Source organism: Pteropus medius, unplaced genomic scaffold, assembly GCF_902729225.1.
Source record: "Pteropus medius unplaced genomic scaffold, Ma_sr-lr_union100, whole genome shotgun sequence".
Classification (NCBI taxonomy): Eukaryota; Metazoa; Chordata; class Mammalia; order Chiroptera; family Pteropodidae; genus Pteropus; species Pteropus medius.
The window spans coordinates 10,099,886-10,115,501 of NW_024351543.1; the positions used below are offsets into that span (position 1 = coordinate 10,099,886).

The 15,616-nt window shown below is 41.4% G+C and overlaps 1 protein-coding gene across 1 annotated transcript in view; it reads left to right on the top strand.

Moving 5' to 3' along the window:
• Positions 1 to 12,052: 12,052 nt before the first annotated feature.
• SCN10A (sodium voltage-gated channel alpha subunit 10) overlaps positions 12,053 to 15,616 on the top strand; it is a 78,466-nt gene continuing 74,902 nt past the window's right edge. The window contains exons 1-2 of the mRNA XM_039843272.1: positions 12,053 to 12,322; positions 13,648 to 13,766. Coding sequence (XP_039699206.1) covers positions 12,053 to 12,322; positions 13,648 to 13,766 — 389 coding nt within the window. The remainder of the gene's footprint in view (positions 12,323 to 13,647; positions 13,767 to 15,616) is intronic.

Genomic DNA, 15,616 nt, shown 5'->3' on the forward strand with positions numbered 1-15,616 from the left:
TCTTTGAAAGATATAATCAGAGGAGTGATATGGTCAGATTCACATTTTTAAAAGATTATGTTGGTTGCTATGTATGTAGACAAAACAGAGTATGCATAGAGACCAGTTAATAAGCAAGCATAGTGGCCAAATAAGAGATGTCTGTGGCTGGGTGGTTGGAACAGGATTCTTTGGGAATCTGATGCTAGGGGACCCCAGCATCCCTAAGAAACCTTAATCAATTATAAATTGACTACCTAAATTCTACTGTCCACCAAGACTTTACAAATGGCAAAGAATTGTTTATATGGTGATTTCAATATTCTTGTTGAATCAAGCTTACTCTTTATCCTTATAAAATCTTTGGCTTACTTACATATACTTGGGCAAGATAGGCCATGGTTTTAAAAATTGTAATAACTCACAGTGTTCGCCACACCCCTTCCCTCAAGAATTCTAAAGATCTATTAGTGACATATTTTGATAGAGTCCTCTTAAATAGGACAGAAACTCTGTTGGAAGAGGGTATTATAAATAGGAGAAAGGAAGTAGATTCTATATGTTTGAAATAAGAACTCTTATCCACAGCATGAATCCCCTTCAAATTCTTGAATCTATTGTAATTTGTATTACCTAATTAAATAAATACTTTTATTTTTGGCAGCTTAACCATATTCAAAAATTCATGCACTGAAGATGGGGGCTGGAGAAGGAAAGTGGAAATATTATAAGTTTTTCATGTTGTGTTTAATTGTAAATGATCTCACATGTTTATTTAGTTTATACGCTGAGAGCTAGTGGCGTGGAATTGAAATAGGCTAAGCAGTTACTGCCTATTAAGTAGTATGTTTAATGGAAAACATTAAAGTCTATATTATGCACTTGTACAGCACTTAGCTTACAAAATGCTTTTGCGTACATTATTCCATTCTCCCATCAACAGTGTCAGATGAGCAGGGCCGATGTTATCATCTCCGGTTTACAAACCATAGAAGTGAGGGTCAGAGAATTCAAAAACATAGTTAGTGTCAGAATTCAAGCTTCCTGTCACCACGACCGGTACTATTTTGATAAAACCACATCACCTTTCTGGGTTTTGTGACTAATTATAACCCAAAGTCTCTAGAGTTAACTCAAGCAACCATCCCGAGTTTCTGGGTCCACATTGCCAGATCACGTGGTGAGAAACTTGCTTTCTTCCTTAGTGACAAAAATATTTTCTTTCCTAGGATCCCATTTTCAATAGGTTCAAGGAGATGGTAGGGAGGTAAAGACCCTTAACAAAAGAATTTCTTTCTCCTCTTTAACTTCATTTGGATCTCCATTCTGGTGGACAAAGATGCTTTGATTAAATGCCTTTTAGGCACTTTCCCAAACTCCCAGATTTCTTTCTTTCTTGAATTACTCCTTTCTTCTAATTTAGCCCCCATAGAAACTTAAGTTATTCTCAGCACTTCAGCCTGGCACACTCATTCAGCACTACAAACAGGTTGGTTACTCACCAAGCCTCACAGAAAACCATTCCCATTCATCTTTCATTCATCTCCTAAAGCTCTTGATCAGAGCCGTGGACAGCTCAATGTCATACCAGACAGCACCTTGCTTGTTCAGAACCACAGACAGAGCACACGCTTGCCTCCACACTGTGACTATTTTAGTTGTACTCCATCCCTGGATGACAGATAAGCTAGCTATTGTCCCTGGATCATTCGGAGGTAAATTGTGTATAGCAAGGATTCCCCTAGCCCCGTTTCTTTACGACCAGGGCCAAGTCAGGGCTATTCAACTTCAAAGACAGTTCAGTGAAATTTTTCTGGTGCCACAGATAACTAAGGCTCAATCTCTCTGACTACTGGGCGGGATCATGGATTGCGTGGTCTCATTTTCATCACCGCAAACCACTTATTACACTTTCCCAGTAACATAGTTACTTCAAATTCTATCTCTTCCCTAAAAAGCTTATTTATGTTTCCAGTGCCCTGTTACTCTAATCAGATGCTTAACAATTAAAATTTCAGGGCAGTGGACAGCTCAGCTGTCATATGTCAGTAGACACATGTCAGTATCACTGACTATCTAAAATGCTGACATCTCAGAGACTTCTCTAGGTCTTGACTAGTCTGGCCACATCCCCTCAAATAGGGATATTTAATTCCATGCTCCCATTAGCATGGAGAGCCCAACAATAACCCCAGAGCTGAAGTAGCTTGCTCACTCATTCCATAATCTAGAGAACCAAACCATACAATCCTTCTACCTTGAAGAACAACATTTATCCAAATCAAGGTGGATTTTAGGAACCATAAGTCGTAAATTGTTATTGAATAGAGAACTTTTTTTTTTTTTTTTTTTGAGGGGGGGGGTCAGCGTAACACAGGATATAGTTAGTTTCTATCCACCCTGGTCTCACAGTTCAGGTACTTGTGCTTTCTCTGTCTTGTTTTTCCCAAAATCTATCCTGGTGACAGATGAAAACCTCTAGCAGTGTTTCAAAAATATCTGATACATACCCTCTCAAGATCCCTTGAATTTATTCATTTATTTATTCCACAAATATTTATTGACCACCTAGGATGTGCCAAGCACTGTTCTCAGTGTTAAAGGTTCTGCATTTAATCAAACAGACAATATTTATACTTTCAGGGAGCAAAAATTCTAGTTGAAGGAGATAGATAAGAAACAAATAAAAATGCTAATATTAGTTGGTTAAAAGTGTTATGGGGGGACATGTAAAGGGATAGAGAGTGGCCAAGGGCTGTTGTTTGTGAAAAGGTGGTCAGGGGAGTCTTCTCCAACAAGGTGACATTTGAGTGAGCCATGTGGTTATAAATGGGAAGAGAGTACTAAGCAGAGATAATAACAAGTTGAAAACCTTGAAGGAAGAGTGTGCTTGGTATGTCTAAGAAAAAGCAACGTGATCTATGGGACTGGGATCCAGCAAGCAAGGGGGAAAATGATATGAGGTGAGCTCAGAGATGAAGTTTATGGGAACACATTTCAAAGCTTGTTTCAAAAGGATTATTCTTGTTGCTTTAAAAAAATATAAATGACTAGGATTTGAGACAATGCTAGCCATGAAACATGTTCAGAACATATATTAATAGCAGCCCAGGCAACAGATGATAGTGAATTGGACTACGGTGATAGCAATGGTGATTTGAACTATGGTGGTATCAGTGACTGTGATGAGAAGTAGACAGCTATACTTCAGAAGTAGGGTTATTGGAATTTTTGAAGTGCCAAATGTGAGCTTTGAGAGAGAAATAATGGCTAATTCCAAAGTTTCAAGACTTGGGGCCTGAGCCACCGGAAGGATGAAGTTTTAATTTGTTGAAATGAAGACAACTAAGAGAAGAGCACATTTGGGGTAAAGAAATTAATAGGCTTGTGTTTACATCTACCAGACATCCAGGTGAGGGCTGATGAGTAGATGGTTTCATAGAAAAATTTAGAATGTAAGTGGGAGGCGTAGGCCGGAGATATTTAGATTTGTTTCAAATGTGACCCCAGACTAACCGTGTTGTCATTGTAACATTAGTCTTTTTCTCCTCTGGGAAGTGTCTGCCTGGAAAGCTGGCCAGAAAAGTTGCCTGAGACCCAGAGCTACATTTAAGCTTCCAAAGATTATGGATTTGCAGCTTGTTTACTGCTGTATCCACGGATTCTAAAACCATGTTTGGCATAAGGAAGGAAGACTTGAGACAGAAAAGGCCATAAAGGAGAATCTCTAAGTTTCTGTTTTAGAAAAATGGTTATGCAGTTCATCAAGATAGGGAGTGGAGGAGGAGGAGAAGTTGGAGTGGGAGAGGGTGGAGAGATCATGGGAGACAACGATTTTGAGGTGTCTATGGAGTATTCAAGGGGTATGTACAAAAGCATTAAATTCATGGGTTTGGAGCTCAGAAGAAAGGCCCAGATTTAGGAGTCACGTGCATAGAAATGATAACTTTAGTTATATAGATGAGGGCGAACATGAGAAGCATGAGATGTAATCTTCTCATGGGATGGGGGACTGACACTTTGATCAACAAATCAAGATCTGGAAAAACTATAATTACCTGTTTTCCCACATCATATCTACCATAGAGAACTAAATGCTACACTAGTAGGGAAAGTCCTCTGTTGGAGTCTAAGAGCCTTCATGAGCTATATAAGACAAAGAAGCTGTTCTCTGAAGTACCTTAAAACCTCGCCAAATCTGAATGCATTCGGTTCAGTTCCTGCTTCTCTCAAGTTCAGAGCCCTCCAGTCTTGCTCCAGTCAGTACGATTTCAGAACTGCTCCAGCAAGCCAGATTCATCCTAGAAATGGGACAGCACTGGGTATGGAATCAAAAGACTCAGAGACAAGCTTGTTTAGCCCAATTAATATCTTTATAGCCTATCATAAGCACATACCCTACTGGTTCTTGGTGTTGTTATTTGCAAGAAAATACCTTTACCTACCCCACAGGATTTCTGTGGGGGATTAAAAGAGATAATTATGTCCACTGTTGTTGCTGTGTATTGATAAATTAAGTAGTTCTTCTCATCAGGCTCAGACATATTTGTGATCAACTCAGACTTGTTGCATAATCAGAGAAACATTTTTCCTGGTGAGAACAACAGAAGCTGGGAGAAAGGGCACTATGTTCTGCTAAGATGTTCTAATACCTAATTCTAATGTGTGTGAGTGTGTGTGTGCCGGGGGCGGCGGGGGGAGAGGGTGTTCTCCACACCACCAAGGAGAAATTCTCTATACACAGCTGTGCGCCCTACAATGCAACTCAATTCTGATGCTAGCTACCTGGAGATAGTGTCAGATTCCATAGATTAAGAGCTCAGTCCTGCAAGAAGGCATATCAGCTTCCCCAAGCACACACACACACTTAGACAGACACTGACACAGACTATTACAAGACCAACAGACACACACACACACACACACACAAATACACACAAGAAGACACACCACAAATTCAGATACCAATCACAAGCCCAGGTTGTTACCTGTGCTTCTGACTGACTAGCTACAGATTGGAGGTTCCAATGACCCCCTTCCACCTTAGTATGCCAATCACAACTCCAGGTTGCTACCTACTGGCTATAAGTCAATGGTTTCCATGACCCTCTCCTTGTGTTCAATTAATTTTCTAGAGGGGCTCACAAAACTCAGAGAAATATTTTACTTACTAGATTACTGGATTATTATAAAAAGATATAACTCAGGACCAGCCAGACGGAAGAGATTCATAGCACAGGGTATGAGGGCACCATTCTCCCCAAATCTTCATGTGTTTACCAACCCAAAAGCTCTTCAACCTCTGTCCTTTTGGGGGTTTGTGGAGGCTTTATCATGTAGGCATGATTAATTAAATTATCAGCCATTGGTGATAGAACTCAATCTCCTGTCCCTCTCTGGTTCCTGGAGGTCTGGGATAGGACTACAAATTCCAACTCTCTAATCACATGGTTGGCTCCACGGGCAGCCAGCCTCCTTTCTTAGGTGAGTCCCAAAAGTCACCTCATTAACATAACAGAAGATACCTTTTTGACTCTCATCACTTAGAAAGTCCAAGGGTTTTAGGAGCTCTGTGCCAGAAATAGGGAAACAAAGACCAAATATATATTTCTTACTATAAATCACAACATCACACCAGCCCTGCCCATTGTAATTTCAGGGAGACACCTGTTTACATCCTTATGCACATCCAGCTTCATTTAGCAGCCCTGCTGGCTCTCTCAGACCATAGGTCTTGACCAAATGAGAGCTATTTCCATCACCAGTGAAATGATAAATATGAAACATCTGTTATCTGTTCAATCACCTTAAGTTTATTTCATCTCTTCTTAGAAACTGCTCACTCACCAGGGCTCAGAAATCCATGTTAAGATGCTCTCTAGAGGAGACCCAATGGGTTTTCCCATAGCCCAGAAAACCCAGACACAGGATAAATAACCTATAGAAGCTTGATCCTCAGAAACAACCAAATTCCACTCTTTGCTCCTATTTCCTGAGGGTAAGCTCCCTGAGGTTGCTAGCTAGCAGTCACCCTAATTCTGACAATAGTAGGCAAATGTCCCAAGGGCTGCCCCACCAAAGCAGTCCTTTGGGAGCCAGAGTTTCTCAGTGACACCGGACTGTAATGTTAAGGATTGAGCACAGGACTAAGCCAGAAGATCCAGGTGGCAATCCTGCCACTTGGTGCCGGGTCTCTTCTTTCCTAATACACCCAACACTAGCTCCTGATCTGCCTCCACAATCCAGGAAGACTTTCACCGAAGCTTTAGAGCTGTGGGAGGAGGTCAACAGATCCTACCCTTATCCTACAAACTTTACCTGGACTCTATCTTGCATCCATAGTTGCAAAGGCTTCTAGTGCCTCTTAGAGGTAGAACAGCTTCAGCAGCTTCAGCTATGAGCTTGTGAACAATGCAGCTTCCTGGGCCTTACCTCAGACCTATTGAATGACTCTTTGCAGGTGGGATTCAGGGATCTATATCTTAACTGGCTATCTCCGTGATGGTGATGCAGCCAGCCCAGCATCAGACCGTGAACTGGCATTTTAAGATTATTATACTAAAGCAGGTGGGAAGATGACATTATCCACAGAGCCACTGGTTACAGCAGAGAACTGAGAGGAGAGATGCGTCTTGTAAGAGCTTCAGATCTAGCTTCCCTAGAGGAAGAAGGGAATATGCTCCAGAGATACTGCCCTATTCCTCTGTGATGGTAGGCTATCCTGTTTATTTCTAGACTAGTCCCAGGAGTGGTAGGCTTCCTGAGAGCACTGCAGTCTGTAGAAAACCTAGAGAGTCATTGGAGTGCCTTTTAGGCTTTGCATGGGTCATGATGGACCAGAGCCCCAGAAACTCTGCCTGGCTGCATTAGAGACCATTTTGCAAACTTACAGGACCAGAGAACAATTTCAAAATCACCATGACCTGTTAAATCATCGATAGGCTCTTAGGAGATGTTGGTGTACTTAGATTAAAATAAACAACAGAAATGGGCTCAGGAATCAATCATCTGAAGAAATAATTAAAGTCTTATTCGTATGATTCTTTTAAAGAAAAACTTTGTACTAGAAGAGAAAAAAGCAACCGATTAAAAAAATTAAATAATTTATTTTATTTAGAACAAACATTTGCAAATATGCTGCAAGCTGGAGAGCATCAGGCAGACAGCACTCCACTCTCAGCTGGCAAGTACAGCTGTGCATGCAAGGAGCTGAGCCTTCTTCTCTACCTGCCCGCCATGTCCAAGAATAATTGTCACTTCTTAAAAGAATTCCATTATGTAAAAAATAAATAAATAAAACACATTAGTGTCTTCTATGCTTTTCGACAAATACATTTCAGTGGGAGAAATTTTACTAGCATCGTTTTTTCCTGCAGACCACCTATTTACACTACACTAAAATTCTAGAGGAAATGCAGAATTAGACAAGTCCTCTCTGAAGGCTCTGAGGCCAAACCCTTAGGACTGATTACACAATGTGAGTGATGGAGGCTGCCGTGAGGAATAGCTGCAGGCCTGGGCCTGGCTCCTGGGAGCTGGAACCAGAGAAGGCCCCCACAACAGAGAAGAAAACACTGGCCCTGTAGCTAATTTCCTCTACCCCTCACTGGGTTTAGTATTAAAGGAGCTTTCTCCAGAGAGTCTTACAGGCTCTGGATGACCTGGAGTGTTTAGAGGAACAATAGAGAAAGGCCCTCTCCTGCCTGACGTTAAGAGGACAAAGAGAACAAAATAGCCGTCGGTTCATCTTGAGAGAGCTGAATGTCCAACAAGGAGGGAATTTTGCTTAGCAGAAACAGCTGCCAGGCTGGAGGGAATATACCTGCCAATACTCAGGTAGACTATTTTAAAATCAAAGCTTAGTTTAAGAATAAAGCAGAATAGAAGTTTCTTAGATTAGCTCCTCCCCAGCCATCAATCCAAGAAGCGAATCCCAGGCCCGGACTAATCCTGAGATATATAGGTCCAACATGGCTGCTTCACAAGGGACACGTCTTCCCCACTGCATTCAGATGGAACCAGAAATAAGGATTTCCAGTTAAGACTGCAGACCAGGAGATTAAATCTCAGTATCCTTACCATTCAGTGAACCAGTTCTGTGCCTTGGCTGACCACAAGAGTAATTCAATCATAAAAATACTCTTGGCTTTCTTCTGTCTTACTTTTTCACTCTTACCTGATTTCCTGAAATTAGCTCTCTGATAAACTACTTGCACCCAAATGTTTGTCTCAGGGTGCCATATAAAATCACTGGCAATAGATGGAAAGAGAGAGACCACTTCGATCAAGGGACCCCCAAGTCTGGAGCTCTCTCCTGATTGAAAAGTTTTGAGAGAAGGACTAGGCTCTTATATCTACATCACACCACTTCAGATTCCTACCTGTGAGCATAATCTCACTACCTGACCCCAAGAACAACCATATTCTTGGCCAAAGTGATTTATGGTGGCCCAGTAGAATTATTAAAGCCATGTAGCATCAAGTCATCTTCCTGGCTGAGCCTGCTTTCACCTCAAGCTCCAGGTCTGGCTCCCGTCATTCCGGCATAGTCCTGTGCTCAGTCCTTACCATTGCAGCCGAGTGTCACTGAGGAAGTCCTTGCAGTGTCTCTCTATAACTGAGTCTTGGGACTCAAATGTGGTTTCAATATAGAAGTAGCTCTTCTCCCTCAGACAAAAAAAGAGAAAGTTAACTTAGTTCTTGTGACTTAAAAGGGAAGAATTAAAGACACTGATGGGATTCAATCAAGCCAACAGTGAGTAACCATTGCATAAAAACATCATGCTAATCAGAATATGGGCACACAGCACATACAACTTCTAGGATATAAGAGGGTAGAAGGCAGATGTTGAATCCTGTAACGTAGGTTAACTTTAAAAAGTTCCCTAAGAGACAGACCAGGCATAAATGAGCAGAAGGCAGAGAAATAAGAATAAGGCAGAGAACATTTCCAGAAGAAAATCACACAGAGCATTAAGGAAAAGGAGTGACAGTCCCTTCCAGGATCACAGCACAATAAGGGAATGGGCAACAGCAAGCAGGGTCTCTGTCACGAGTGTATTGAATTTAGGAGCCGCCTCTGCCACCATCTGCTTGACTTTTGGGTGTGCTAGCTTTATAAAGGCACCACTAGACTCAATAATCTCTTTGGTTCCTTATATTCCTATGGTCGAATTTGTAATTTCTGATGTACTTCTCCAAAAAAAATGCACTTTGGTTTTTCATTTTCTAAACTTTGTAGTTAGTGCTCTTCATTTACCCAACATCTGTTGAGCATCTACTAAATACCAGGCACTGTGCTGTGGCCTGGACAATCAATGCTGAACAGGATAGATGTGCTCTTGGCCCTCAGTGAGCTTAAAATTTTGTGAGAGAAAAAGAAAAGCAAACAGCAATTACAAATCAGTGGCTTGTAGAGAAAAGGCAGTGAGTTATGGGAGTGTGAAAGGAGAATCCTGATACAGACATCATGTGGCATCAGAAATGACAGTGTTATCTCAAACCCAAGAGTTGAAGAACGATAGGGGTTTAGTCAGGCTAAGCCAGGTGGAGAAATAATTTCAGGCAAAGGAAATGGAACACAGGAAGACTTTAAGATGAATAGGTCAGAGTCAAGGAGAGAGAAACTAATAAAAATAGTGTGACTGGCAACCACAGAGCTGGAGTGGTAAGCACACAGTTGGGGTTAGCTTGAATCCTGTGGGAAACTTTAGAAAAATTTTAAAGAAGGATTTTATTTATTTTTGATTTTTTAAAAAATTTTTGTTAACATTGGTTAACAAAATCCAATAAGTTTCCTCTGTACACTTTAACAGTAAGGCATATATATATTTATACTGTGTGTTCATCTCCCATAGTTAGATTTCTTTGTGATACCACATATTTGACCCCCTTTATCTCATCTACCTCCCCCCTCCTCCCACTCCCCTACCTTCTGGTAACCTCTAGTCTATAGTCCATGTTCATGAGTCTCTGTTTGTTTGTCCTGTTCCTCTGTTGCTTTCAGGTTCATACTCCACAGATAAGTGATATCATGATTTTCAACGTTTTCTGTCTGGGTTATTTTGCTTAGCATGATTATAAAGAAGGATTTTAAATATAACGATTCAAGTTTTAGAAAGATCATTTTGTTACAATCGGAGAATAGGTTAGAAGGTACTAGAGGGGAAGCAAACGGACACATAGAAAGTGGCTGAGATGACAGTGGCTGGACTATTGATATGATCAAGAGGTTAAAGATGCATGGAGAGATGATACTAATGAGGTAGAAACAGCAGCATCGAATGTCTGATTGGATGTGGAAATGAAAAAGAAGGACATAATAATAATACCCAAATTGTGCGCAGTCGCAGAGCGAGAGAGTTTTAAAGGGGGAGCTAGTACTGGAGATGATAATGAGTTCAGTTTGGGACATTTTGAGTTTGAGGTGCCTATTAGACATTCAAGTGGAGATGCCAAATGGGAGAGGGTGGTCTGAGCCCCAAGAACATGATGAGAGCTGGAGATAGAGACTCAGGAGTCATCTGCACATAGATGAGAATTAAAGCTATGGGAATGGGTGAGATGCTTTTAGATTGTCTTAGACATATCTGAGATTGAGTATCTGTCCTGCCACTTATTAGTAATGTGATGTTGGTAAATTAACTTTGCCACTCTGGTCTCTCGTTTATATATTAGAGATAATAGCTTGTAGATTGATACCATGATGGTTAATGTGATAATGCGTGAAAATACTTAATCTAACATCTGGAACATAGCAGAATCTCTGTAAATTCTAGCTGTCATTGTTGTTGATGTTATTACTATTGTCATTCAAAAATTTAAAAAGCATGATATAGATTCCTATGATTCACAATCATACATGAGAGAAAGTGAGAAAAAGGAGATTGAGAAGGAGCAGACAGAAAGTTAGGAAAACCAAGAGAGAATGTTCCAACAGTTGAAAAGAGGCCATGTTTCAAGAAGAAGAAAGTGGTCAAAATGGCCAATAGGACCACCAAAATAAGAACTGAGATCTCCTTGAATGTAGCCACAGGAAGGCCTCTGGAGGCACATCTGAGAATCTCTAAATGCTGATAGGAGGGAGCCAATAGACAAGTAGGGAGAGAGAAATGAGGCAGTAGGGGCATAAGGTCCAAAGCAGAAGGAAAAGGTTGGCTTTAGCCAGAATGAGGGGCAATATCTTCCGAGCTGTGACAGGAGGGAGGGAGGAAAGGAGATGTAGGTAAGTAGGAGGCTTGAGGGAACAAAGTGTTTTGTTTTCTCCATGAAGTAGAGAACATGGTCACTGTCTTAGTAAAAGGATAATCAGAAAAGATGAACAATATCTGAAATATCAGACTAGAAGAAACTGCTACCTCGAGAAACTATGTGATTCCCAAGCAGCATGATGTTCCCCAATACCCCCAGCAGTCCAGATTCAGAGATACCAGAAATAGACTCATCTAGATTGACCTAGGCTTGGTATTTAGAATAAAGACAAGGGAGTGGTTAAAATGATGACCATAAGATCTGATCTGGATATAGAGAGAAGCATCTGGCCATGGACAAAGAAAAAGTAGCCTAAGGGTCCAAAGGGAGTACAGGGAGGGGAAGAAACATTGAAAATGTCAATAAATAAAAGGTGGTCAGAAGGCAGAATGAGACTAAAGATAAAGTAGATCATGAACCAAAGTCTTTGATAAATGTGGGAGCATGCCTGTTACTCCCCTGTCATGGAGACAAGGAGGGAGGGCGGTGCGGCTAGATCTAGTGGTGCTCGTGGTGGTGATGCATTACAAAATGCTGAAGGAGCAATAACTAGAAGAAGCTCATGAGAAGCATAGACATGACCCTGCAGTAGCTGGAGCAGAATGGAATGAATGGTCTCCCCAGAGAGCTGTGCCGGGGCAGTTGAGTCCTGGGGAGAGCTCAGTGTGTGTTAAGGAAGGAACTAGAGAGGTGGATGGAAGAGTTGTTCTCATAAGCAAGGTGGGAGGGATGAGAGAAAGAGGCCAGTGGGCAGGCTGTTATGTCTCTGTGTTTCTGTCCACTCTCATAAGATTATAAATTCTTCCTAAAGAAGAATGAGAAGATGGAATTCCCCTTTGCGTCCCCGGAAACTACCAACTTCCATCGATTCACTCCAGAGTCCCTGGTGGAGATTGAAAAGAGAATTGCTGCCGAGCAGGCAGCAAAGAAAGCCAAAGGTAAGCACAGCGAGCAGAAGGACCAAGAGGAGAAGCCTCGGCCCCAGCTAGACTTGAAAGCCTTCAATCAGCTGCCCAAGTTCTATGGTGAGCTCCCTGCAGAACTGGTCGGGGAGCCCTTGGAGGATCTGGACCCCTTCTACAGCACACACCGGGTAAGGGCTGCTGGCTGGAACAGCTGTTCTCAGTTCTGGGAGAGGAAGCTTCTGTTCCCCACACCCCATCCCAGGGAGACCTTTTGCACCCTGGATGATGTGGTTGTCAGCTAGACTCAGTCAATGAAAAATATATCTAACTCACTTCTTGAATGCTGTCTTTGAATCCTTATATTTATGGTAGAGGTGAATTAAACCTAAACCTTCAAAAGCAGTGACAACTGTTGTGGCGTTTTCAGAGGTAGTTGGCTGTTCCCTTGGATGAGCTCTGGCCTAGGGTCTCCGGAGTTGTTGGCTCTCTTTGCAAGTGGGGAGCAGAGATCTTGAGGCTGGAGGTAGGGTAGAGTACAGAAGAGGAACAGAAATCAGGATGACCGAAACCAGTGATCTGCAATGTACGATCTCAAAATGCCCGAGGTTCCCAAAACCGTTTTAGTGAGTTCAGCAGGTTGAAATTATTTTATAATAATTTTTAGATATCATTTGTCTTTTTCACTCACATTCGTTTGTGAACATACACTAGTGAATGTACAGATATTGATGGAAGATGACATCATCGGTCTAATAGCTACTGGAATGTATGCTTGTATAGTCCTATGTTTTAAATTTTTCTATATTTTAAATTTCTAGTATTATATACACACACATGGCACAAACAAAAAGCTCTTTGTGGTCCTCATATCAAAAACTTTGAGAACCACTAGTTTAAACAAGAGCTGTTCCATGACAATTATGCTGTTTGTATCTTAGTTGTACTACACAGATGAAAAAAAACGGTGTGTGCATGTTTGGGAGTTGGGAGGGGCAGGAGTCAGCCATCTCAAATACGGTTTGTAGAGAAAATAAAGGCACCTCCTTTCATCTGCCAAGAGCCCTCACTCCCCTTACATGCTTGGAAGAAGGAACCCGGGGAGGGTTTAAAAGGGGAGACCTAGGAGGTAGAGAACAGAAGGAACATCACAGGACCAAGGATGATCCATTAATTAGAAGAGAAATTAAATGCAACAGAATGCCGTCCTCTTTCCCTAGGCATGATGCATCTTACCAACCCCATGGTCAGCTGCCTGTCCATCAGGCACTTGCAGTGGGCTCGTCTTGATGCATAGTCAGCCACAGGGCCTGGGGTTTTGCAGAGAGGGTGAGGATATGGCTATCATCCCTGATCCTTCCTAAATCTCTGTTCTCCATTTGACTCTCATTGACCCATGGTTCCCAGAGCCCTCTTGCTCATGACCCCGAGACGATGCTACTTATGCTCAAACACATGGTTGTGTGAGGATGTATTTTCTCACTAGAGGTCCGCCTTCTTTTCTGTTTTGTTTTAGACATTTATGGTGCTGAACAAAGGGAGGACCATTTCCCGGTTTAGTGCCACTCGGGCTCTGTGGTTATTCAGTCCTTTCAACCTGATCAGAAGAACAGCCATCAAAGTGTCTGTCCACTCATATCCTTTGCATAGTTGATTCTTCCACATGTTAGAATCAGGCTTTACGTTCGTGTCCAGTGCCTTCTTCAGAGATTAGCAATAGAGCTTTCCTCCAACTGAATCCTTTTTTAAAATCATTAAATTGAAAAAAGTGCTTGTGGCTTTCATGTGTCCAACACCCAAAGCAGTCCCAAGGCAGAGGTCTTCGTGCAACCCAGAGGTGGGTTTGGGTTCACCTAGACTAGTCTACATACACCTGTGGATCCACAACTTGAAAAATGTCTTCTTTATGAGGGGAGCTGTGCTGAATGTGCCAGGCACATTCTCACCGCGTGTGGCCTGCTCTTCCCACAACATAACAACCAGTAAAAGGCTTCTTTGGGCAGATAAGACAAGCATGAGCTGTTCTCTGTACCCTAGCTATGCTAGGGAGTGGCAGCTCATTAGGCAAAAGAGCAGTACCTCCCAGACAGCAAAGAGAACAGACCACAATGGGCAGAACATAGATCGTCTAATGGGACCACATTGGTCATGGGGTACTGCCAACAAGGTTACACCCAAATTACCAGCAGGTTAAAAATGTCAATAGTCTGAGGTTCATGCCATTGAGGAATGTAATGATTAGAGACAAATTGGTCAAATGTCTATATTATATTAATTGCTTAGTTGTTTTAAGTAGCTTCATAAACTGGCTTCAATTTCTTTTAGGGTGTAGGGTGTTCTTTGTTTTGTTTTGTTTTCCCCAAGGCAAGCCAAACTAATACAAAAAAAAAAAAACTTTGGCTTTTTTTGGTTTCCAAGGATCTTCCCTGGTGACTGTCTAAGTTGGAAGTTCCAAATGACAAATTCAATTCTGGCTTCCAGGAGGTTGACTTGCAAGAACAGCCTTGCCTCAGCTGCCTGACGGGTGGTGCCCAGCCTCTTAAGAGGCTCCAGTGAAAGCAGCTGCTCCTCCCACTTGAGGCACTCTCTGGGTTGCCAGACAGCCTCCAGTGAGCTGGTCAGCCTGGCAGAGCCATCTCAACATGAAACTCTGCAGCTTAAGGAAGTTGCATTCTACTTCCCTTTCTATGCGTTATCTTTATGGCTGACCAGTGGAAAGTATACTTTCTTAATTGAATCTTGGATTTCTCGATTCAATAGAAGGATATTTAATGATAATAGTAGACTCTCATTAGCTAGATATCTCCTAAGTGTCAACACTCATAGGTCAGAAGCCTTTGAAGAAAGAATTAACACCCCCATTTTACAGATAATGAAACTGACACTCAGACATTAAGTAAATTGTCTAAGGTCACCTCACTAGCTCAGAGGTCCAGCCTACATCCTGCTTAGAGCAGTATCAGCAATAAGAAAGTAGGCAGTTAATGGAAATAAAGTAGGGTAATTTATGTTCTCAATATGTCATCTCTCCTTGGTTTTTAAATATATATATACAATTACATAAAATTACAAATAAAGAAATACATGAACTCCTCTCCATGAATCCTGGTTGAATTAAATCTAGATAAGTAAGAAACTGCTAATTAATAATAAAATTCCTTTAAAGGATCAATTGACCAGTGAATATTCTTTTTGTCTTGAGATTTTATGAGTAAATAATTTCATCGTACAGTCACAACTGGTCAGAAAGGCTATTGAGGCTCTCCTGATCACAGACTTATCAAAAGTCTGCATTTATATATTTAAATCTCATGAATTTGGTAGCCGTACCTCCAAAAAACACTCTTCAAGGTATGGATTTCTCAGAGTCCTATTAGTACTATTTCATCAAAATTATACTTCTAATTAAATTTGTTATGGATGTTTTCATAAATAATATTATGTATAATATGTCATTTTACTTTTAAAGGTTTATGGGATTGAGG